We start from the raw sequence: 25547 nt of genomic DNA, 5'->3' as shown, positions 1-25547 counted from the left end.
AAAAACCCTTGCTTGATCCTTCCATCTCCACTATTATTCTATACCTCTTTTGTCTTTCATGCTCAAACTCCTAGAGAAGGCTGTCGATGATAGGTGCCTCCACTTTTCTCCTCTCATTTTCTCCTTAACCCTCCCTACAATCTGGCTTCCAACCTCATCATTCCCTTGAAACTGCCCTCTACAAAGTTACTGATAATCTCTTGCCAAATCCAATGGCCTTTTCTCAATCATTTTTCTTGACATCTCCACAGCCTTTGACACTGTTGATCTTCTCTTTGATACACTCTTTTCTCTAGTTTTTTGAGACATCAAAAACTGAGGTCCTTTTCCTGCCTCTCAGACCATTCTTCAGTCTCCTTTGCTGATTCCTCATCCAGGTGAGATAAGGAGATACCACTAACCATAGGTGTCCCACAGCATTCTGTTCCAGGCCCTCTTCTCCCTTTATACTATTTCACTTGGTGACTTCATCAGCTCCCACGGATTTAATTAACATCTCTATGTCGATGATTCTCAAATCTATCTTTCCTAATCTTTCTGCTGATCTCCAGTCTTACATCTTCAATTGCCTTTCAGACATCTTGAACTGGATGTCTAGTAGACATATTAAACTCAACATGTCCAAAATGGAACTCATTCCCTCTCCTTCCCCTGCCCCCCAACTTTCCTATTACCGTCAAGGGAATTTTCACCCTTCTAGTTTCTCCAGGACGGCAATCTAGGTGTCCTCTTTGACTCATTTCTGTCGCCTCTGACATTTATTGCCAAGAATTGCCCCTTCACCTTCGCAACATCTCTCATATACGTTCCTTCCTCTGCCTGCTTCAGGGCCCTCCCTTCTTCCATCCATCCTCCATTCAGCCACAAAGTGATTTTCCAAAAGCACAGTTCCAACCATGTCACCCCCCCACACACACACACACTCTCAATAAACTCCAGTGGCATCCTATCATCTTCAGGATCAAATACAAAATCCTGTTGGATATACAAAGCCCTTTACAACCTATCTCCTCCCTAGTTTTCTAGTCTTCTAATACTTTACTCCCTGACACATATTCAATCCAGTGACACTGACTTCTTGGCTCTTCCCATGAGCAAGGTACTCCATCTCTGGCTCTGAGCATTTTCTCTGGCATATCCCCCATGCTTGGAACACTCCTCCTCCTCAGCTCCACCTACTGACTTTCCTAGTTTCCTTTAAGTCCCAAGTTACTTTCCCAACTTTCTTAATTCTAATGCCTTCCTTCTTTTAATTATTTCCTATGAACCTTGCATAGAGCTTGTTTGTACACGAGTATTTGCTTTTCTTTATGAGATTGTGAGGTCCAAGAGGCAGCTAGGTGGCCAGACCTGGAGTCAGGAAGACCTGAGTTTGAATCCAGCCTCAGAAACTTAATAGTTGTGTGACCCTAGGCAAGTCACTTAACCCTGTTTAGCTCAGTTTCCTCATCTGTAAAACAACCTGGAGAAGGAAACTGTAAACCACTCCAGTATCTTTGCCAAGAAAACCCCAAGTGGTGTCATGAAGAGTCAGATACAACTGAACCAACTGAACAATAACACGGGAGCAGGGACTATCTTTTACCTCTTTTTTGTATCCCTAGCACTTAGCACAGTGCCTGGCATGTAGTAGGTACTTAACAAATGTTTCTTGACTGACTTATATAGTTATCATCTCTATGTAGATGGTTCTCCAATGTTTGCGTACTCAGCCCTAACCTCTACTTTAGGCTCAAATCACTAACTTCCTATTGAACATTTCAAACTGGATGTCCCACAGACATTTAAATTCAATATATCCAAAAGTGAAATCAAATCTTTCCTCCCAAATCCTCTCCTCTTCCCAATTTCCCTGTTACTGTAGAGGGCTCCATTATTCTCCTAATTTCCCAGGTTAACAACGTGTCATCCCTTCACTCACCTGCACATATCCAAGCTGTTGCTAAGACCTGTCAATTTTACCTTTAAAACATCTCTAGTATATGTCCTCTTCTAACACCAACACCATCTGGGTTCAGGACTTCATCACCTCATGCCCAGACTATGGCAATAACCTTCTGACTCATCTCCCTGACTCACATCTCCCTACTCCAGTCCAGTTTCCTAAAGCGCAAGCCTAAAGCAGCCACCACCTCACTCAAACTCCAGTGAATGACTAGGGTTTGGCTTTTAAGACCCTTCAAAACCTGGCCCTTTCCAGTGTGATAGCATTACTTTTCATGGTCCAGTGATACTGGTCTCCTCGCTATTTTTGGACTACAACACTCTATCTCCCAACCTTGCCTCTACATCGACAACCTTCCTGGTTCTCTTCAATACCAGTAGCTTCCCTCTGAAATGACTTCCAATCTACCCTAAATATATAGTTTGTACATGGTTGTTTGCGTGTTGTCTCCCCTATTAGACTAAAAGCTCCTTGAGAACAGGGATTATTTTTGCCTTTCTTTGTATCCTCAGCACTTAGCACAGTGCCTGGCCTATAGTGAATACTTAATGAATGCATGCTGACTTCTCAAGACTAACTATCCCCACCTACTTCATCTGCTCCTTGAATGGCATGGTGGGGGTGGTATCATTATTCTGGTCTTATTCTAGGCAAAGCCACTTTATATAGACTATGGCACCTACTTAGAGGCAGCTGGTGGTGCAGGTGAATAAGAGTGCTGGGGCTGGAGTCAGAAAGACTTGAGTTCAAACCTAGCCTCAGACACTTACTACTTGTTTGACCTCAGACAAGTCACTTGTTTGCCTCAGTTTCCTCAACTGTAAAATGAAAATAATAGCACCTGTTTCCCACGGTTGTTGTAAAGATCAAATGAGATATTGGTAAAAACCACTTTGTACAATGCCTGCCACATAGTAGGTGGTATGTAAATGATTATTCCCTTTCCTTAGCCTTGGCAAAGTTGGCACTATGGATGCCCACAGCATCCTTTTGATACCCACTGGGGAAAGGACTACCTGTAGGCAGAAACTGAAACACAGAACCTAAGAGTCAGGAGGGACCTCAGAGGTGACCTGAGACAATTAGGTGGTGAAGGGTCTTGGAGCCAGGAAGACTCAAAATTAATCCTGCCTCATTAGCCGTGTGATCATGGGCAAGACGGTCTATCTCTGCCTCAGTTTCCTGCTCTATAAAAGCAGGATAACAGCACCTACAGTCATAGGCACAAATGAGATTATATATAGGGCCAAACTTAAAGTGCTTTATAAACATTATTGTTCATCTGGCCCAACCAGTACCTGAGCTAGGCAGCAATCACCTTGACTATAATCTCAAATGGTCATCTGGCTTCCACTTGAAGATAACCAGTAACAGGAACTCTTGGGAGAGCCCATTCAATTTTTGGACAGCTTTAAAAACTTTTGCCTTTCATGGCCTCCAAATGGACCTGCCTCCAAATCTGCTTCCCTTTTCCTATCTCTATGACAGCTATTGTGCCTCTCCCCCACACCCCACCCCTAATTTTAACTTCCCTTCTCCCAGTTTCTTGAACCAATTCTCACATGCCCATGTCTCCACTCCCATCACCATCGTGGCCATCCTCCTCTGGCTATTTGTCAATGTCTTTCCTGAAAGGTGGAGCTCAGAATTGAATGTGATTCTTCTTACCTCTCTTGCCTTGGTAGCATTGTCTGCACAGGGAAGGCTTCCTGTCCAGAGCTGGTGCTCAGTACTTGTAGAATGAGTTCAGAACTGTAGCACCTTCTCTCCCAAGATATTCAGAAAGCTCTTCTCCTTCTCCCCATCTCTCCAGACAGCCAAGCTCATGGTTCCATTTTCAGAGTTTGACTTTCCAAGAGGGATTAGGGGAAGGGGATCAATTGGCCCCAAAGGCAAAGTCCCTGGGGGAGGCAATGGGGTATCAGGTGATTAGTAGGTATGGTCTCCCTTGAAACAGGAGCTGTAAGGGCAGGTGAAACACACTGCAGGGTTTTAGAAATGGATGAGGGAAAGGATTGAAAGCCCAGGACCATATTGGCCAAGGAAGAATGCCATGGGAGGTGCCTGGAAGCAGATGTTTGAGATCATGTCTATGGTAGATGACCAGCCTCTTGGTTCTGTTAAGGGGACAGAGAAAAGGGAAGATAAAGGAAAACTGAACAGAGGCATCCAACTACCTGCCATCACTGAAGCTAAGGCGGAGCCACTCACTATCTGGGTACACTTTCGCTGCTTGCTCCCTGGAGTCAGGAACTTTGTCTTAGACCAGGAACTTCTCCAGCACCAAACAGGATTCTGCCCACATTAGGTGCTTAGTAAATCTGTTAGATTAATGCCCAGGGCCCCTAGCTGGCCTCCCCTAACTCAAGAAAAGTACAGAACCAGAGAGAGAGGGAGAGAACATTTCCCTAGGACAACAGCCAAGCTTCCACATGTCTACCTTCCTCCCCTCAAGACCCCCTACCCCCACCCAAGCCAGACCAGGACAGAGGTGTGTGTGTGACCCCACCAGATGAGATAACACTCAAGTAAGCCCATCTTGGGTAGGAAGAAAATTGATGAACTCCAACTTTGAAGTTCTCAATTACTGAGATGCAAGTGGATCTGGTTTCAGAACCAGTAAAGCATGAGTACCTATGTCTCCCCCACTATAGGATTCAGGGCAACAGAGTAAGGAGAGGAGGGGACCCAGAACATAACGATCCTCATGACAGGGACTGGCATCCCTGGAGTCGAGGAGAGGAGGAGGAGAAAGATAGAATGCTGCATTTGGAAAAGCACTGGGTTTAGTTAGTAGACATGGGTTCACATCTCAGTTCTCCCACTTTATACCTGTGTGACTTTGAGCTAGTCACTTAAATCTCTCTGAGCCTCAGTTTCTTCATCTGTAAAATGAGGGAGTTGAGCTAATGACCTCTGTCTTCCAGCTCTAAATCCTCTGAAACTATGAGTCTGGCTGGACAGTGCTGTAATGGAAGGCATATTCTGTGGATGGGGAGTCAGAAGACCCAAACTGACATCCCAGTTCTATTGTCTGTTCATGGGTAATTTTCCCCCGAGACTTAGCATTCTCCTCCACAGAATGGGTAGGTTGGACAGTTTTATCCAGCTGTAAATTCCATGATTTTATAAGAGGAAATGGTTGGGCTAAATCCAACTGATCCTACTTCCCATGCCCTCTTTAAAACTTCCATTCCTTGCTCCTGCTTGGGGAAGGGAGGAAAAGGAGGAGGGGGAGGCAAACAGAGCAAGCCTGATACCTTTTCTACAAGGCAGCCTTCCAAATACTTGAAGACATGATCCCCTACCCCTCTTCTCCCAAGTCATCTCTTCAGACTAAACATGCCCAGTTCCTTCTACCAATTCTCTTATGCTAGGAGCTCCTTCCTTGGGATGAGCACTAACTTATCAGCACTTCCCAGGTGTGATGTGCTGGTGTGAGCAGTCTCTCCCCTGACACAGCTAAAAAGCTGCCTATGATTTGGTTAATTGCCCTGGGGGCTTTCTTTAGCCAACACTAGGCCTCTTGGCATTTAGTCAGCTGTCAATCTGTGGCCAAGCTTGTCCATTTAGTCCTTCTACTTTGGGAGGACCTGCCAGAACCCAGGGTGACCTCTACACTTTCATGCAGCATTGGAGGACTTTGGTGGAGGTCAGCTTATCACTATGGGGTCCAGGTTCCATGACCATGTGTCTGCTCCCAAGCAATGCCCCTCCCTTCCTCCCTCTTTGTGTGTCCATGTTTTTATCTTAGCTGCATTGGGAGCTTCTGGGGAACAGGGCTCTCTCTCCCTTAGGACAGTCCTGCACAGAGTTGCTACCCAGCATTTGCTGAATGAATGCATGGCATCCACTCTTCTGTGTCCTGGGAAATATAGCAGCTAATGAATGACAACCTCCCCCTTTGCAACTCAAGGCTCCCTGTCAGACAGGAGCACTCACGGATTGAAGGTCAGAGTTTAGCTTCCCAAGAGGAACAATGGACAAACTAGACAGTGGATGCTCCAAAAGACTGGAGATTATGGGAGTGACAAAGGTCCAAAGGGATTTTTTTTGGGAAGGGGATGCTAGGTATTTTTCACTTCCCAGACCCTGAGGGATACACTCATCCTAGACAGGCTGTATTGGCCATGTAAGCTTCTACAGTCAAGATAGGTCAAAGATGCCTGCCCTCCTCTTTGCACTCACTGTTCATTCTAGACCCAAAAGGCCCAATTACAAAATTGTGGGGATTTATCCAAATGTGGCAAATGGAAGTCAAGTGTGGTACACAGATAATGGTCTCTGAGCCCACCTAGGGGTCACCTCTCCTGAGCCCTTTGGCCTTCCTGGGTTTACCTCTCCAGGACACACAGATTTTCAAAATCACCAGGATTTGTCCCTTGGGGGTAGGAGAGAGCAACTTTTACAAATGCCTAAAATAAGAGTGATTTCCTGAGCACAATGTCCTCATCCTGAGAAGACTCTGAGACCCTGGGACCCACAGGGGATTGGCCACCATGTAACATAGGTTATATAGCCCCAGTCTGCTTCTGGTGCCAAATGATGGTGTGACCCAATAAACATTTCCTGTTCCCAGCAACCACCCAGATAACCACATGTGAGGGGCTACTAACTCCATGACGACTGGAATAACAGGCATGGTTATTCATCCTGGGCTCCTCTAGCCCCCTCCCACAATGAAGATCTCTCATAGTCCTCATGTCTTAAAGCTTCCATGTAATAACCCTTCTTCCCCCTGGAATGGCTTGCAATAGGCTGTCTCAGGTAGTGATCACAATTCCCAAAGAACCCAGCCAGTGTCACGAGGGCATAGTAAGGACTTTTCCATCCAGCCCTTCTTTGGGGGCATAAAACCCCTTCAGCTTCAAAGGAGTGACCTACTCAGTACCAGAGCAATGTCTTGCTTGTAGCCATATACCTCTGATTAGTGGGTACTGAAGCAACATCCCCCACCCCAGAATGCAGGAAGCTCGGGGTTTAGGGTTAGCTGGGTTGCAAATGAGGTCACTATTTAATGACTGTTGGGACTGGACCTTGGGGCTATTAATTCCTACCTCATCCTCTGTGTTCAATTAAGTGTCTCTAGCCTTCTAAACATAAGACACTCACACAGTCACTTTCAGCATCTTGCAATTCAAACTCAAGCACCAATTGCCTGGTCTGTCAGACTAATACACCATATAAAGGGGAGCCTCTTTCATCAGGCCAGTGGGGCACCCAAATTCATAAATATGAGCCCACAGGGAGGAGAATGGAGGTGGCTGACTTGACAGAAGTTCAAATATTTAGGGGTCCCAAGAGACTCCATGGTAGAAGCTGAACCTCGTTCATCAGAATGTGTGGAGAGGGAGGGAGCTATTTTGAGGCTCCTGAACAAGGCAAGGCAAGAACGGGCCATTTCTTAAAGGTTTGGTGGGCTAATGAGTCTGTTCTGGGTTACAGGTCCAGAGAGAGAAAGAGTAAGACCAGAGACCATCTTCCCAGACAAAGGCTGGGGAGGACAGTATCTGCTAGACTGGGGAAAGAATGGATGGGGCCTGGAGAGAATCATAAAATGTCAGAATGAGGATCAGCGAGTTCATTTAGTCCAACCCATGCCTGAGCAGGAATCCAGTCCCTTCTCCCCTTACACATTTAGACAAATTTTTCTATGGTTTACACCTCTTACTCCTTTAGCAAAGCACAATAGACCTAATCTCTTTTCCACAACGATAAGCCTTCAAATACTTGAAGACAGCCATTGTGTACTCCTGATGTTCCCTTTTCAGGTTAAATATCCCCAGTTCCTTCAGCTGAGCTTTATGGCATAGTTGCCAGTTCCCCATCCTAGTTGATCCACCCTAGAGGTTTGGCAGTTTATTAATGTTTTTTTTTTCCAAATGTAGTTCCCTAAAACAAACATATCCAGATGTGCTCTAACTGGGACAGAGTACAGCAAGACTATCCCCTCCATGATTCTGGACAACATACTTCGCTTAGGGCAACCCAAGACTGCATTAGCCATTTGGGTTGCCATGTTGCATTGTTGACTCACAGCAAGCTTTGCAGCTCACTAAAACTCCTAGATCTTTTTCTTTTGGACTAGTCCTCCCCAACTCTTATATTTCTTTTTGTTTTCTAAACCCAAGTGTAGGACCTTACATTTATCCCTATTAACTGTCATCTTTTTAGATTCAGTCCATCCTTCTAGCATATTGACATCTCCTTGAATTCTGGCATCCCACCAGTTAACTTCCTTAGCTTGGTGTCATCTGTAAAATGGACTAGGATGCCATCTATGTTTTTCATCTAAGTCCCTGACAAAAAATGTCGCACAGAGCCAAAGACAGATCACTGCTTCACTGACCTCCAAAGTTGACATAAGCCACTAATAAAATGGGGGAGGGGGCAGAATCTAGCTATTTAACCCATTTTTAATCGTGCTAAGTTTATTATCCTCAAGCCTGTTCTCTACACACACACACACACACACACACACACACACACACACACACACACTTACTCATCTTGTCCATAAAGATAGCACAAAAGATTGCCAAATGCCTTGATGAAATCTAGATTTACTATTTCTATGAGATTTCCCAGATCTACGACCTGTTTTCAGTCAAGAAATGCTTGCTCTTAGTTATTACCTGCCTTTCTAAAAATTCATAAACCATCCTTTTAATAATACTGTGGCATCCCCTCTCACACTGCTCCCCTCTACCCTTTCCTGATGCAGAGTGGTAGGGCTATGGCTTAGCAGAGAAAGAAAATCATAGGAAATGGCCCAATGAAGCTGTAGGGATGAGGTACCATGTTCAGGAATACCTTCTATTGGAGAGACGCCAAGTTAGAGCAATGGTGGTGCTACTGCTTGCCAAGTTGCTTGGTTGCTGAGTCCACCTACCTTGTTCTTTGAGAGGCTATCTGAGGCCAGAATCGGATATCACTGCCAAGGACAGTTCAACTAAGACCAGGGAAAATCACTGACCCTCATGAGTTCTATATCCTAGACTGAATTGCCTTAAAATTATGAGTTAAGAGTTTCTGTCTTCATCTGATTGATCTTCGGAAACTAACTCAAGCATCCAGTGGACACTCCTTTCTCTGCTAGCAGTGCAGGAAATTAAACTGTGCATTTCTCAAAACTCCTGGGGGTTCAAATCAGTGCTATGTCTGGGGACTTTGGGGGTCTAGGAGAGTAGCAGGCATGCAGCCACTTCATAGATTTTTTTCTTTTGTAGATTTTTGTTATTCCTGTGCTAAGAGTAAACACTGCATACAGCGTCGAAGAATGTTTGTCTCCTTTCATGAAGATTTGATGCCAGTGTTCCAGGGTCACATGACTAGGACTCATTGAACTATATCTGGTTGAAGGAGGTGAGGTCTGGCCAGTAGGTGGGGGCTCAGAGCTGTTCTAGTTGGATAGATTTGCAAATTCATATACCCGTAGATGAAAAGTCAGCACCACCAGCTGGATTATGTTTTCACTTTGTCTCAGAATCTGAAGACTAATACTTCTAGTACAGATATAAGAACAGCAATCAAAGAAACATTAAATAAAGGCAAAATCCAGTGGGCTTGAACTGATTTTGGTGTGGACACACAACAGGAGCAGCCCCACAACATGCCTGCTGACAGCAAATACTGGAAAGGTCTGAGCAAACAAGCTCAAGAGCTTATTAGATGGCATGAAGCCAAAGTACATAGTGTCCCAGAGGTCTCAAAGCAACCACTGATCAAACAGCTTCCTGAGAACAAAATGCTAATTCAAGAGTTGAATAAGAGTGAAGTTACAATGAAAATCTACAGTGATCTGTGGAAGAACTTGCTTCAGAACTATAGTAGTGATGACCCAAGGAAAGTGAAAGAAAGCAGTGACAACTTGAATGCATCTTGGATTAAGCTAAATCAAAGCATTCATGACAGATAAATTGCCTTAGAGGCTGAGCTGAGGACCATACAGGCCTCCTTGAAGGATCTGAAGAACTTCCTAAAGTGGATGCCAGAAGTAGAAACCAAAGCTAACGTGCTTGAAAATGCAGCTCAGCAGTAAAACGCTCTCTGGGACCCTGGTTTGGCCAAGGAACTCAAAAAGCAGATTCAGAAAACTTCTTTAATCATGTTTATGAAGCTTTCAGCCCAGCACAGCAAGGACATAAAGGCTGAAATTGATGCCCACAATGACATCTTTAAAAATTAAAAAAAAAGTCAGATGACAAGGAGAGGCAGACCTGAGAGAGGTCAATAGCTCTCTGACAACCACTGAGAGCTCTGAAATTAATTCTTCCACTAAGCAGGAAAGGAGCACACACCACCAGAGCTGAGCATGGGAAGACTCAGGGCCAGATCCTTTTTGAACAAGATCAAGCGAGTGGCTATTGATGCCACCTGGTGGTGAAATTCGATAACTCTAAGGAATCAGTTATGCCCAAAGGCTTGTATTTTTGAAGACTCCACTTTTGTCTCTTTTAGGAAATAGGGACAATTATTTCTCCAATTTCCTGTTCTCCACAAACTTTCCAAGATCAGTGTTAGTGACTGAGTAATTACATCTCTCAATTCTTAGCCTAGGACATAGTTCATCTAGTTTTGGTGATGACTAATTGAAGGCAGGCAAGTTCTCTTTTGCTACCCTCCTCAGTCATCTTAGGTTGTAATTCTCTGTTAAGTGGGTTTTCTTTTAGCCTTCTTCACTTTAAAGAACTTTAGCATAAAAATAAAAAAGAAAAAGATGGAGCTGAACAATTTCACCTATCCATTGTCTATTATTCATCCACTCAGCATGCACTTATTAAGCTCCTTCTACATACCAGTTCTACATACAAGTGTACTAAACACTTGGGCAGAGGACAGTGGAACTTGTGCCTCCTTGGCCTGAGCACCATGCCTCCCAGTTCAGGCTCAGAGGGCTGTAGCTTTATTGCACAGGTTGTACATTTGTATACTGGCCATCTGGGGTCATGCATTTCATTGCTGGGTCTTCTGTAAATTATGGGTCCCTGATGCTATTCTTCCTATATTGTGCCTACCTTCTATGGACTATATCTTGCAGATTTATATGTGGGCAGTTTTCTCCTTCCTGCTCCCATTTCAGGTTAAAACAATCTTGATTGGATTCGTAAGGTTCAAGCAAATTTACTCTTTGGATAGGTGTCCTCAGAACAAGAATCCATCATTCCTATCTTTTAAGGCATAGTCCAGAAATCCAAAATCTCTTCCCAAGACGCCATTTTCCTAACTAGCATATTCATTTTATAAATTTGCCTCTTTCAATCCATACATTCACCTGGAAGCAGAAATTAAAATGCCACCTATGTCCCTCAGATCTTTAACTTCTTGCCAAGTACTTCATAATCCCTAGCAATGTTTTCTAGCTTCTTTCTGGCAGTTATCAGTTGAGTGGTGGTTGTCAAGTTTTTAGAAGTTTGGGGAAGTTCTCTGAATCATCCTGGCTACACACACCAGGAAGTCATGACATGGAGTCATCAACCATTACCATTTTTCCCCTGGCCAGTCACCTTTCTGGCAGGCCCTTACAGGTCCACATCATTCCTTGATGAATCAACAGATGGTTTCCTCCTCAAAGGGTACAGAGCTCCAATCTTCAGAATAATGATTTTTAACTTAAGGACTCTGCGAATTTTTTCAAAAATGTTTGTAACTATTTTCAATATCACTGGTTTCCTTTGTAATCGTATGTTTCATTTTGTGAATTTACAAATGATATTCCTAGAAGGAGCCTCTAGGCTTTGCCAGATGGCCAAGGGGGTCCAGGACACAAAAAAGGTGATGAACCTATCTACATAGCTCCAAATGTTCAGTAGTTCTCTTTCTTCTGGGTCCCATTCTTCCAATCTACCTCTCCCTGCCTCCAAACTCATGACAAGTTAGGATTCCCTGCTGTCTCTCCAGATTATTTTTCTCTTTAAAACACTTTCCCCCTTTTTTCAAGAAATGAATTTCATACTACCAGGTAAGCCAAAAAATTGAAAAACATCCTAATAGGGAGATCACTTTGCAGAAACAAATGATGCCCTCTGGGACAGGTCACTGAAAACTTCTCTTGCCTTCTGGGTTTATGGGAAGCAAGACCCTCAATCTTCTTGGTTTTTTGTTGTCATTTTTTTGGTAGCTCTATGGACTAATTTTCATGGAGTGTCAATTCACCATGCCCCTTTTTTCATCTTTGATTGGTAATTAGCAATGTCCTGCTGAATTCTAATGAAAGCATCCCCCAGTAGCCCCCTGCAAAAAGGGCTTAAGTAGAAACCCATTTACCATCTTACCTCTTTGGACCCCACCTTCCATCTTACTGCTTCTGGGTTGAAGTATCTGGTGGTCCCTTCCAGTCCCTGAGAGGGAGGACAATCATTTACAGCTGGCCTCCTGCTGTTTCTCACAACATGATCTCTCTTCTCTCCTTCCATTTTGGCATTGTTTTCCCTCCAACACTGGGCCAAACGCTCCAGCTGTGGTTTGACTGGGGCAGAGTACAGCAGAACTACCATTACCCTGACCTCCCAACACCTACCCTTCCATCTGGGCAGTAGTATACCTGCATCCATTCAATCTAAGAAAACATTAGCATCCATGCTGCTTTCATAAAATGTCCACTCACCGAGTTTGTGATCTACCCAAACTCCTAGGCTTCTGTTTGTTTGTTCGTTTTTTTAAGAAACTTGTCTAACCATACTTCTTCCACCCTTTACTGGAAGAGGGAAACAGGATAGCGCAGAGAGGGAGCCAGAGAATAGAGATGGAGTCTGGGAAGAGTACTAAGCAGCAAAGCTAGGGGGCATGAGTGTGTTAGAATTGAGAGCACACCTCACAGAATGGAACCTGGAATTCAGCTGTCAATGTTGGCCTTTTTGTCTTAGGTCAATTCCATACAAAAAAAAACAAAACCTTCCCTGTTGCACCCCAGATATTCCTCTAACTTTCAGCTTGTCCTCACCCTCCCTTCACCTCCCTAGAGGCCCCTATGGCTTTGAACCCTGAACATCACAGAATTTCAAAGTTAGAAGGGTCCTTCAAAGGCAGCCTATCCAGTCCGTACCAAAACAAAAAAAACCAAAAATCTCTACAATCTTCCCTACAAGTGGTCATCCACTATATTCTTAAATACTCTCAATGACAGGGAACTCACTGCCTCAGAAAGTCCATTCCACTTTTTGACAGCTGTAATTATTAGACAGTTTCTCTTTACTTTGAGCTGAAATCTACCTCTCTTCAATGTCCCACTGCTCCTAGTGCTATCTTCATAAGGTCAAGCAAAACAAGTCTGACAATCCTTCTTTCAGGGGACAACCCTCCAAAGACAGCTAGCTATCATATCCTTCCTTAAAAGTCTTCTCTTAAAAAGAGTCTTCTCTTTTTCAGGCTATTTCTGGTTCTTTCAACCAACCTTTATCTGGAATAGTTTTGGGATACTCTCCACTGGACACTCTACAGCCAATCCATGTCCCTCCTAAAAGGTGATACCCCAAACTGGGGTAGAATACAAAAAAAGATTACCCCTCCCTCATTCAAGACAACATGTCTCTTAACATAGCTACAGCCTACAAGAAGAGTTAGCTTTTTTTTGGCTGCCATGTTGACTTGAACTGAATCTGAAGTCTTACCCTGCCCATGACTTGTCTGTCTCTGTCCAGGTCAGTCCCCAAAACCCATTTACCAGCCAGTGGAGTTAGGGCTTGGTCTCTCATTCAGTGTAGCTTAGTTTCTCCATCTCCCATCTATCTCCCTAGCAGTTGGTCATTCTTTCTTGAAAGTGGGTGTCATCTTTTCCTGTGGTTTTGCTCCCTCAAGGGCTGGCTTCAGACCCATTTCTGTTGGCCCTTAGAGATTGTTTCCTTAGTTGGAAAATGAAAGGGAGTTGGGCTAAATGCTTAAGGTCCTTTACAATTCTGACATTCTATGATTCTTCCCACCCCACTCCCATTGGTCCACCTTCTTTCTTTTCCAAGGTGGGCTCTTGCTCATGGAGCCACAGTGGACATATTCTCAGCCCCGTGCCTCATCTGGCCTACCTTGGATCCGAAGTTCTATTCATTTTTCCAGCTTTGGTCTAATGACTCAACCCCAGAAAGCAGTGTGGTTGGGTGGTGATGAGAACTTTGAATCTGTAAATGACCTAGGTTGGAATTCCAGCTCCAGCTCCTTGTGTGACTTTTTTCCACCTATTTCCTCATTTATAAAACAGGCCAGATGATTTCAATGCTCCTTTCCAATGATATCTACATGAAATCTATGATCCAATGATTTCTGGCCACCCTAAGGGGAGTTGCCCCCAGTCCCACCCCAGAATACTCTCCCTAAGATTTCCAAGAGAAGAACACTTGACATGAACAGTTAAGAACAAGAGACAATTCCTGGGGAAAGTCCTCCGAATTAGAACCCGCAGTTTCTCACCTACAGAAAAGAGAAGGGGGAAGCTTCCTTACAATAGGAAGGAGGATTGGGAGCACCAACCCAAGGAACATCCATGGGGAGGGTGAAGGGTCAGGGCAGAAACTCTTTGGGTGAGGGAGTGACTCCATCTGAGGTCCAGTGGAAACTAAGGACAAACACTACCTACGCTGAGCCACCCTGTCACTGACAATTCTTTCCTGGTGTGTACTCATGTTCCTGATAATATTAGCAGCAAAACCCTTAGAAACCCCTGAGGTGAGTGGGGCCCAAAGGGTAGTGGGAGTGACCAGAGAGTCAGCACACAACTAAGAAGCACTCACAATTGGGGAGAAGAGGTTCTTGGGAGTATTTTCCTGGGGCATGTTTTCTTCCTGGGGGATCTCTGGGTGTGTATGTGGGTGGGGAGGGTCTGAGGTAGGTTTCTTAGAGACAGTCTTTGGGGTGGGGTGGGGATTCTGGGAGATCTCTGGGAGGCAGTTTCTGTAGAAGGGAAGGGTCTCTGTCACTAGAGGGATCTTCCTGGGGTGGGATGGTCTGTGTATGTCTCTTTGGGAAGACCTATTCCACTTTCCTGCCCCTGCCTGCACTCATTTGGTTCTGCATGTTTTCAGTGTGTGGAAGTCTGTAGCTTGCTGGGAATCTCCATGTGTGGGGGTTGAGTGGGTAGAGGTCTATATGTGGCATGGGGAAGTCTTGGCAGGGATAGCTCTAGGGTTGACTGATTCTATGCACAAGGTTGTATAGAAGATTCTGGGGTGTCTCTGTGGGGTCCTAAGACTTTAGAGTATTTCTGGGCTCTTTTGCAGAAATCACTGGAGATATATGTGTGTGATCTCAAAAGGGACTATCTAGGAGGGGGTCTCTGAGGGAAGTCACATCCTCAATTGGTTCATGGAGTGGGGGAGGCTTCTTCACCTGCTTTTCATATGGTAGTTGGGATGGGGAGGGGTCCCTCTGTGTGTATGTGGGCGGATAATCTCTGGATAGAAATCTCTGAGTTTATTTTGTGTATATGTGTCTAGAACACAAGTCTCTGCCCACATCCATGGGGACTCACTCCTCACCTTGCTTTTGGTGGAAGAGCGTCTGGGCTGGGTTTTGGAGGAGGGGAAGAAGCCGGTGGTTTCCTTACAGGACTGCAGAATCTTTTGGCTCAGTGGGATCTAGATGGGGGGGGCACTGAGAGCTCTTGAGGACAGCCTTCAGGCAAGACTTTCTCCCACGCTCCCCCCTCCCCAAGACTTCACTCCCTCACCCCACATCCCTGACCCTTATGGCACTTACTCGGGTACGCTTCCGGATCCTATGCTTTTTACTCTTTGTGGAGGTCGCTCCTTGCATGAATATGACATCTAAGTTCAGCCCCAACATCTGACACATGGAGCTCTGGGCCACCGGCTGAGAGAGGGTCCCAGGGGGATATTGGGGAAGGATTCCTGGGAGGTACTAGGGAAGGGTCCCCCTGGGAAGATGTTGATAGAAAGTCTCCCCCAGGGGATGGTGAGGGACAGTCCCTCTGGGATACTGTTGGAGGGATCATGGAGAATATCAGGAAAGGTCCCCAAAAGTATACTAGGAAAGACCTAGAGGAATAATCGGGATGGATTGTTAGATTATTGCAAGAAGATCACACAATGATATTAGGAGACAGTAGGAAAGGGTGCTCTGGGAATACTGGGGAGGTGGAATAATGGGAAGAAGTGCTGTAAGAAGATCCTAGGGAAGTCATAGGCTATCTTGGGAGAGGGTCCTAGGGGTATATTAGGGGAAAATGCCAGGAGATACTGGGAAAAGGTCGGGGGAAGGCATTTTGGAGAAGAATACTGGAGAGATGCCAAAGAAGAATCCCAGGAAAGTTTTGCATAACTATCTTGCAGGGATATTGAGAGCAAAGTCCTAGGGAGACATGGTGGTTCCAGGGTCCCAGGTTCTTGGGCATATTGGTGAGTGGATACAAAGGAAAATATTTTGGGGGAGGATCCCCAAGGGAAAGTTGGAGAGGGTTTTCTGGAGGATACATTGGAGAACTAATATTGGGAAAGGGTCCTCAGCGTTCTTAGAGAGAGGGGAAATCCCACTTGTGTTCTACAGGTATTTGGGGCAAAGGTCCCAGGGATATTGGGAGAGCATCCTAAGGAAAGATGGGGGTTAAGTCCCAGGAAAGTGTTGGAAGTAACTTGCATTTATAATGGGAATAGTCACAGAAGGATATTTGGAAAGGGTCCTTTGGAGAAATTAGAAGAGGGTATTGATGCACTATTTTAGGGTACAAAGAGGAGAGGGTCCCCTAGGAATATTAGGGAGCATGTTGGTAGAGGGTCCTAGGAGGGTTCAAAGGGTAAATATTCTTGGGCTGTAACCTAAGGAAGGGTCCCAGGAGAATAATGGATAATTTTGGTGTTGGTGGGGAGGGGCAGTTCATACAAGGATATAAGGAGGTATTAGAAAAAAGGCATGGAGTATGGAGAGAAGAGAAAAAATACTGACGAAGAAATCTAGTGAGATATTGAGTGAGGGTCACAAGGAATAATGGGAAAGGGTCCTCAGGGCATATTAGGGACAGAGGGTCCCAGAAGGATTTTGGGTGTCCTGAAAATATATTGAGATATGTCTACAGGATGATTCTGGGGGAAAATATTAGAATAGAGTGTTAGGAAGATATTTGGGAGTGGGCTTAAGGGGGTATTGGATAATGTCCCAGAATGGTGTTGGCCATTATATTGGGGGATAGTAACAGAAAAATATTAGTGACCTCAGGACATATCAGGGTACAAGAGAAGGGAGTGGGAAATAGAGGAAGGTATATTGGGGAAGGGTACCAAGAAATACTAGGTCTTAGGGAGGCTATTCAGTGAGAAAGCTAAGGGGAAATTGGTTGAATTGGAAGAAAATCCCAGACTCCTGCAAGTATATGGAGGGACGGTCCTGGGGAGATACTGTGGTAGGAGGGCACGGAAGGACACTGGGTAAATATCCTGCAGAAATATTGGGCATTATCCTGGGAGGATATTGGGAGAAGGCCCCAGGAGAGTACTGGGTAAGTATGCAGGCATAATGGAGAGAGGGATCCTGGGAAGACCCTGGAGGATGTCCCAGGAGGGGTAAAGCAGGCACATTTGGGGAGTATCTTGGAAGTATATTGGGAGAAGGTCCCAGGAGGCATACAGAGGAAGGGGGTTGTCCTGGGAGGATACTGGGGGAAGGTCTTGGGGGAGTATGTAGGGGCAGAGTATTAGGGAGACACTGGAAGACACTTGCAAACATATTGGGGGGCAGGGTGTTATCTTAGGAGGTCACTGGGGGAAGGTCTCAGGAGGGTATGGTAGAAGTGTCCTTCATTTGTATTAGTGGAAGGTAACACAAAATATTAGGAGTGGAGTCCCATTAAAGAACATTAGAAAAGAATCTAAGACAAGGGTGGGGAACCCATGGCCCTCTAGGTCCTCAAGTGCATCCCTTTGACTAAATCGAAACTTCAAGTTGTGGCTGCTGGCCGGGGTTGGGTCAATCACAAAATCACAAAACACATGGTTTCCAATGTCAGAATTTCTCCATAGTCACCTAGTCCAACCCATACCTGAAAAAGGATCCTTTTCAAAATAACATACCCGATAAGTGGTCATCCAGTCTTCACTTGAAGACTTCCATGGAGGGGGAGCCCACTCCCTCCCAAGGCAACCCAGGCCACTTTTGGAGAGCTCTCATTGTTAAGAAGCTTTTCCTGACATTGAACTGAAATCAGCCCCTTTGCAGCTTCCATTCCTTGGCTGCTGGCTCTGCCCTCTGGGGCTAAACAGAACAAATCTTAAACCCTTCTCCAGATATTAAATCATTTCCTCCCCACCCCCTCTAATCTTCTCTTCTCCAGGCTAAACACAGAGGAAGAGAAATTGGAGGAGGGTCCCAGGGGGAGCATATTGGGACAAGGTCCTAGAATACTGGAGTATTCTGAGGAGCATCCTGCAGTGATACTGTGAGACAGTCACACAAGGAAATTGAGGGTTCCTAGAGCTTATTATGGGATGGTTCTGCAAGACCTTGGGGGATGAGAAGCAAGAGGAAAATACTGGGGGAGGGTTCTAGAGGATATTGGGAGAGAGTCCCAGGGACATATTGGAGAAGAGGAAGGGGGAAGGTCCCAGGTAGTGGAGGGGAGGGCTCAGGTGGTTATTAGACAAGTATACTGCAGGCATCTTGCAGGAGGGGTCTGGGGGAAATATTGGAGAAAGGTGCCAGGATGTGTTGTGCCAGGAATGTATCCTGCAGTTAATACTGGGGAGCTGAGATAACAAGGATATAAGGAAAGAGTCCCCAAGCAATATTAGGAGAGGATGCTGAAAACAGGGGATGAGATGCTGGGGAAGAGACCCAATCAGACACCGGGTAGGGTGATCTCCTGGGGTCTTGAGGGGAAGGCATGGGGGTATGTTGAAGCTAGGTCCTAGAGAAATCCAGAGAGGAGGGAAGAAGGGGAAAGAACGTGGGGAGGTCCTAGATTTAAGTGATTTGTAAGTGTATTGGGAGAGGGTCATGGGGAGAGGAAAGCAAAGATTTTAATTATGGGAGGGTGCTAAAAAGCTATTGGGGGAGGAAAGGTTCTGGGAATATACTGGAGAGGGGGAGAAGATATCAGGGGATATTGAGAAAGGGGAAGGTCCTAGGAGGGATTGGGGAGAGGTGAAGGGGAGGATCTCAGAACAGTGTGGGGCAATAACAAGGGTTATTAGGAAAGGGTACTTGAGAGATATTTGGGCATGAAAACAGCTGGAAAGATACTGGGAGGATCTAGGGAGATTCTGGGGTAGGGGTCCTAGGAGATACTAAGAGAGGGCTGTATGGGTATAGTAGGGAAACATCAAAAGGAATATTGGAGGAGATCCTGAGGAAGCATATTGGGGTGGTCCAAAAGAAATACTGGCTAAATGCCCTTTTCAGGCATATTGAGGGAAGATCCTAGGGATATTAGGGGCAAATCCCAGGAAGAAAGGGTGTTAGTAGTATCGTGCAGCTATATCGGGAGTCAGTTACACAAGGGTCCATACATGGAAAAACTGAGGATGAGGGAACCAGAGGAACAATGGAAAAAAGTCCCTCTGCAGGGAGAGATCTAGGAAGACATACTGGGGAAAGGTCTTGTTCAAACTTTCTAGGGAAGGAATCTGCAGGGATTAAACCTTGGTGGTATAATGGAGAACTATCTTAGAGGAAGTTAAGAAAGGTTTCTGAACAGGCTTATTGGGGAAGGGATCCAGGAGGGATATTAGGTTTTGTCCTTCATGTATGATGAAGGAGTATCCTCTAGACATATTGGGGGCAGGGAAGAGGCCATTTCCAGGAGGATATTGAAAGAGAGTCTTGAAGATATATTAGTGGAGTCACGCAAGGATATTTAGAGTCCCCAACAAGGGTATTAGGCGAGGATACTGGGAACAAATAAAAGCAAAAAGGCATGGTAGAGAAGGCTTATGGAAATATTGGGTAAAGGCCCAAGGGAATGGTGGGAAAAAGGCCAAGGTTATATTGAAAAGTCAAGGTAAGATTTATGGTAGAGTCTTAGGGGAAATATTGGGGGAGGATATAGAAATAGATAGATAGGGGAGGATCCACAGAAGGCACTGGGTTTTCTGGAGGTTAGGGAATTCTCACCGAGCTCAAAGGCTTTCTGTCCAGATCAAAGTTGTCCAATGCCTCATTCTCCTCTTTGCTCTTTTGCCATTGGGAAGAGAAAAGATAAAGGTATCATGAGGCTGAAGGCTCTAGCCTGGAGTTGGGGGATGTTTGAGAGACTCAAGAATTTAACTGGACTACATGGTGGCTCTGGGACCCAAGTAATGCAGAAACCCAAAACTGGGGGAGGGGGAGGATCTCAGATTGGTGATAGGGGAAGGGGAAGAGAAAGAGAAATCTAAACCTGGTGGGAGATAGGAAAAAGAAATCTGAACCCGGGAAGCAGGAACAGGGGAAACTGAGCCTGGAGGAAAACGAAATGGAACTAAGTCGCGGAAGGAAGGAGAGAAACCTGAAACCAAGTTGGAATTGAAGAGAAAGGGTGAGAGGAGAAAATTTAGGGGAAAACTTGAGCCCAGAGAGAAAAAAAATCTAAACTTGGGAGGAGCAATTCTGAGTGGGGGCAGGGGGAAGAATCTAATGGGGTGGATAGTGAAGAAATTTGGGCCTGAAAGTAGGGGTGTGTGTGTGTATGTGTGTGTGTGTGTGTGTGTGTGTGTGTATGTGTGTAATAAACCTGAGAAGGGAGGAAACCTGAGCCTGGGTTATAGACCCACCTGTCTATCCTGTCAGTCCCACTACTATCACACCTAATACCTCCCTATTTATATTGTTTTCCATGTGGAGAACAGAGAGGGCTCAGGGCTATGCCATTCAGTCATAAGCAAGCTTATCAGGACCTGTCATCACTGTTCCCCAGCCTGGGACTGCTTTGTGCAACAGGCCCCCAGCATCCACCCAACTCCCTGTGGATGGGCAGACACCAACTCTCTCCCTCCACCTACCCAAACCTTTGGGCTCCCCATCCTGCCCTGCCCTCCCAGTGTTCTCAGAGTCACACTTGCTCAGCCCACAGTGCAATCATTGCCAATCCCACCACATTTTCACCAGCACCATTCTCACAAAATTGCAGACATCCTTATCTTTGGCTTAACTGTTTCTGCCTTTTGGCCCAAGGAATCCCCAGGGTCTCATAGAAGAACATGGCCTCTTGGAAAGAAGCTTGAGTGACAGCATAAGTTGGGAGAAACACTCATTTTGAGTTTGGAGTGCCCACACATGAGTCTCGAAAGAATGTGAGGAGGGGCTGTAGGCACAGGGGAGGTCTCTGAGCTACAGTACAGAGGAAGGGGAGCTCACCACACTATCCAGTCGGGAGCCGTAGATGACCTGTAGGTAGTTGTGGAAGGCCTCCATACGCAGTTGGGGGGTGAAGAGCAATTGGGTCAGGGGCTCCACCTGTCCCAAGGCCAGGCTCCGTAGCTCCGCATCCCTGGCAGCCAGCCTGGCACAGGCCTAAGGGAGCCAAACGATATCTCTCAATCTGGGTCCAACCTACTCCCCAAGGAGAGGCTCCAAGAGGGTCCTCACTCAATATTGCCCAATGGCATGCCCAAGGGAGTCAAAGGAACAGGGATGCACGCTGACACAGACAGAGGCAAAGAGACAAAGTAAGGGAAATTTTTTTTAAAGTCACAGGACCAGAAGTGGAGAAAGACAGACTCACATACAGAGATAGTCAGAAAGAGGGAGAGATACAGGGACACACAAAAGACAGAGAAAGATACTAAGGCACACAGACAAACCCAGGGCATGGACATTGTGTTGGGATGCTACTAGGTAAGGAGTTGGGCCAGGGAGACTGACTCCCACCCCCACCCCATCCACCCCTTATTCCATTCCCCTCTCTTAAACACCTCATCGATCTCCATTTGTCTGTACTCCGCCTCCAGATACTCTGGCTTTATAATATGCTTCACCCTGCACACAAGGACACATGAGATGAGAATAAAACATAGGACCCAGCCCTTTGTGGGACACCCATGGACCACTAAAGCACAGTCACGGGGCAGGGTGAGAGGGGTGGGGAGGAAGGAGGGCTGGAGTCCATAGGGGGCCCTTGAGAGAGTAGGAGATCAGAGCAGCCTCTGTACAGAAGGCAGGAACCCTATCCCCTCATCTATACAAGAACCAGCTGAAGGAACTGAGGATGTTAAGCCATTAGAAGAGAAGTCTTAGGAACGACAGGACTACTTTCTTCCAGTATATCAAGGATTGCCATGGGGAGTAAATCAATGAAGAATGAACAAAGAGCTGAGGTGTGTATACAAAGCACTGTACACATGTAATCTTATCTGAAGAGATACCAGGCTTATACTGCCTGACCACAGAAGGCAGAACTAGAAGGTGGAGAAAGGCAGATTTAGGTTCCATGCAAGGAAAATCATCCCAACAATCAGAGCCTATAAGGAAGGGAACTGGCTGCATCAAGAGCCTGTGGATTCCCTAAAACTGGCCCACTTGTCAGGGATGTTATAAGAGGATTCCTGCTTAGACATCAGAAACGATCTTCTCATGCTGACAGTCTGTTCAGTCTGTGACAGCAAGTCTACAGAGGGGTGGGGGGCTGAACTGAGAGTCTGGGGGCCTCTGAGATCTGAGAAGTCATGTGGTCTGAGAGTTTTCAAGCTGTGCTGGTATGGGGGAGGGGATGAGGGCGGTCTGAAAGCTGAGAGTCAGAATTGATGGGTTGGTGAGTCAGAGGCTCTGTAGGGCTTGGGTGTGGGGGTATAAGAGTCTAGAAATCCACAGCAGCTATAAGGTCTAAGCTATGAGTATGGCAAATGAAAAAGGGTGAGTGCCTGAGAGATCTCTAGGAATAGAGGATTATGACTGATTGTGGAGTCTGGATGGGTGCGGTCCCTGAGTCTGGGAGAGTCTGAAAATCTTTTGGGCTGGGGAAGTCAGTGAACTTGTGTAGGGTCTGAGCATTGATCCAATTACGGGATCTGTCAAGGGCTAGGGTTAGAGTGGGGCATAGAGGAAGGAAGGGTGTGTGTTGGGGGAGGTGGGGGGATGGGGCTTGGTCTGACCGGACACGAGGCGGGGCTTTCAGTCTTTTTATCCTTTTCAGCTCTTCTGGAGTCAGCAGCTCCGGATCTGACAGTGGCAGGGGCAGATCTTCCTTAGGGTTTGGTATTCTCCGACACAGAACCTGTGGGATTCAGAGGAGACAGCAGTATGTGTACTAGGCCTAGGAGCCTGCTCTCCTTACACCCTCCAAACAGCACCCCACCATATGTCTCCTTGGCTCCCTCTTTTTGGCAGGAGAGTATCTGGGTTACCAGGAGTCTGAGTCAGCCCTTCCCACCACCATCTAATTCAATCCTTTTACTTGCTAGATTGAGAAACTGAAGCTCAGAAAGGGAAAGGAATCTGTCCAAAATCACCCAGGTGCTTAAATAGTAGAGCCAGGGTTTTGAAGCTAGGGTCTCTGAATCCCAACCCAGTGCTGTCAGGTACCTTGACCAGAAGAGACGTGGGCAGGTAGAGTTTGTGGGAGATCAGGCAAAGGTGTGAGCCAAGGTAAAGGATCAGATCCCCTTTGTCATTGCAGAAGGTCATGGCCTCTGGAGGCATGTTCAGATGCATTAGCCTGGAGAGTAATGGTGGGGAAGAGAGTGGGCAGGGGGGTTAAGTACTGAGTTTCATGCTACTTCTCTTCCAACACAGCTCCTCTGCAGGTAGGGAACAGGAGGCCCAAGGAGGATTAGTTGACTCCATAGATCAGCCAGGCTCTGAATACATATACTCTAAACCAGGGGTGGGGAACCTGCAGGCTGCCCTATCACATACCTGAGCAATTTATTGTCCTGAGTCCAGATTCTCAAAGTGCAATCCAGGCTTGAAGAGGCATAAAGCTTCAAGTAAGGGCAACAGCATAAGCCTGGGAGTTGGGAAACAGACAAGAAAAGGGATGATGGAAACAGTATGGCGGTCTCAGTCTAGTGAAAGGGGTCTCATTAGGGGATCAGGGATGCCTTTAAGGATCTGTTCGTGGGGAATGTATGTGACCTGAAGCCCTCTTCAGGGATTGGGGGTATGTGTCAGGTGCTCAGTACAGGACTGTCACCAACTAAGACTGCTGACCTGTGATGTGGTCTGTGGGGTCATCCTGAGGGGGATGGTCATGGCGTATGTCATTGCCGTCAGCCGTCCCATACTGCACCAAGCTGTAGGTAGCACTGGGGGGGTCCTCAAATGCCATGGTAACACGAGAACCCATGGTGCATAGTGCCACAGTTGACTGGTAGCAGAAAAATGTCCGAAGCAAGGTCAGGCTCTCTTCTGAGTAGGGAAATATTCGCCACATCTTTACAGTCATGTCTGTGCCTGGCCCCCAGAAAGAAGAGATGGAGACATCAGGGAGCTTGCCTACTGGTGGACATTAGGACCCTGGGAAGAATGGGGAGTGGGGAGGGAATCACTGGGAGGGATGAGCAGAGGCTTCTGGGACAGGGTTTGGTATAGATTGGTTGCCATGGGGTGAGGCCAAGGAGTTTCTCAGAGCATCTGGGCAGGGTCTTGAAGTCTTTTGGAGCTTGGGCCATCAGAGCAACTGTTTTGATTTGGGATTATGCTAAGAAAGCGTCGCTGACCCAAAGGTCCCCCTGCTAAACACATACCCCAAGGAGATCAAAGACAGAAATTCTGGTCTAATATATAAACCAAAAAATGTATAGAAGCACTTTCTTCCCCCCCCCACCCCACCCCAAAGAGACACAAAGTAGATGCCCATCAATTGCGAAATGGCTGAACAAATTGTAGAAAGGATGAATACAGAGCATCGGAAGACTTGAAAGATCTGATGCAAAGTGAAGTAAACAGAACCAGGAAAATAAACACAATGCCTAAATAGAAAGCAAACAACAAAACAGAAAGTGAATTCCATGAAATTATAATGACTAAACTCGGCCCCAAAGGAGAAATCTGACAATGAACCTCCCTCCCTTCTCTACAGAGGTGAGAGCCTCTGGGTGAATAATACTTCATATTATGTCAGACTTGCTTAATATGCCGGTTAATTTTGCTGAAGTTTTTTGTTCTTTTTTTTCAATTCTTTGTTTTAAGAGATGGTTCCCTGGGATGTGGAGGAGAAAGGCATTAGGTAATTGGGTAATAAAAATAAATTTAAATTTTAAAAAAAGAGTGGCTGCTTCAGAGGGACATGGGAAGCTGGACCAGGAAGGGGAAGGCAGGGGAAAGAACACGGTTAAGAAGGATCAGTGAATGGGGAAGAAGTGGGATATTTTACGTGTAGAGGTTAGGGGGTGGGGTCAGGAAGGAGGATGGATGTGGGAGTTAGGGTGGGTGATGAGAGTCAACATGGAGAAAGGGCTGAAAGCCTGTTTGGAGAGGGAGGGGAAAGCTGGACCGAGGAAGGACTGAGCAGAGGGTATGAAGGCTGAACAGGAGAAGAGGGCGGGGCTCGCTGACCAGCGGTCACCAGACTCTGCCCACTCGAAGCAATGGCAGTCGTGGAGCCCGGACTGTGGGCCTCTATGTGAAAAACCTTCCGGCAAGACTGCCAATCCAGCACCGCGATCGTGCCGTCAGTGTAGCCTAACACTGGCAAGAACCTATGGTGGGAAGAGGGACGTCATTATCTTTCCCATGCCCGGGGTTTTCGTGGCTC

General features: G+C 46.1%; 1 protein-coding gene across 1 annotated transcript in view; it reads right to left on the bottom strand.

Moving 5' to 3' along the window:
• Positions 1–25547, bottom strand: part of WDR97 (WD repeat domain 97) — a 60966-nt gene that overhangs the window by 32185 nt on the left and 3234 nt on the right. The window contains 9 exon segments of the mRNA XM_036741087.1: positions 15409–15507; positions 19991–20050; positions 21212–21367; positions 21769–21832; positions 22945–23066; positions 23375–23507; positions 23708–23798; positions 24002–24244; positions 25349–25491. Of these exon segments, the coding sequence (XP_036596982.1) occupies positions 15409–15507; positions 19991–20050; positions 21212–21367; positions 21769–21832; positions 22945–23066; positions 23375–23507; positions 23708–23798; positions 24002–24244; positions 25349–25491 (1111 nt within the window).

The sequence above is a fragment of the Trichosurus vulpecula genome, chromosome 1 (genome assembly GCF_011100635.1).
Source record: "Trichosurus vulpecula isolate mTriVul1 chromosome 1, mTriVul1.pri, whole genome shotgun sequence".
Lineage (NCBI taxonomy): Eukaryota > Metazoa > Chordata > Mammalia > Diprotodontia > Phalangeridae > Trichosurus > Trichosurus vulpecula.
Note: the sequence above shows the minus strand (reverse complement) of the source record. Positions and strands in the feature narration are given on the sequence as shown.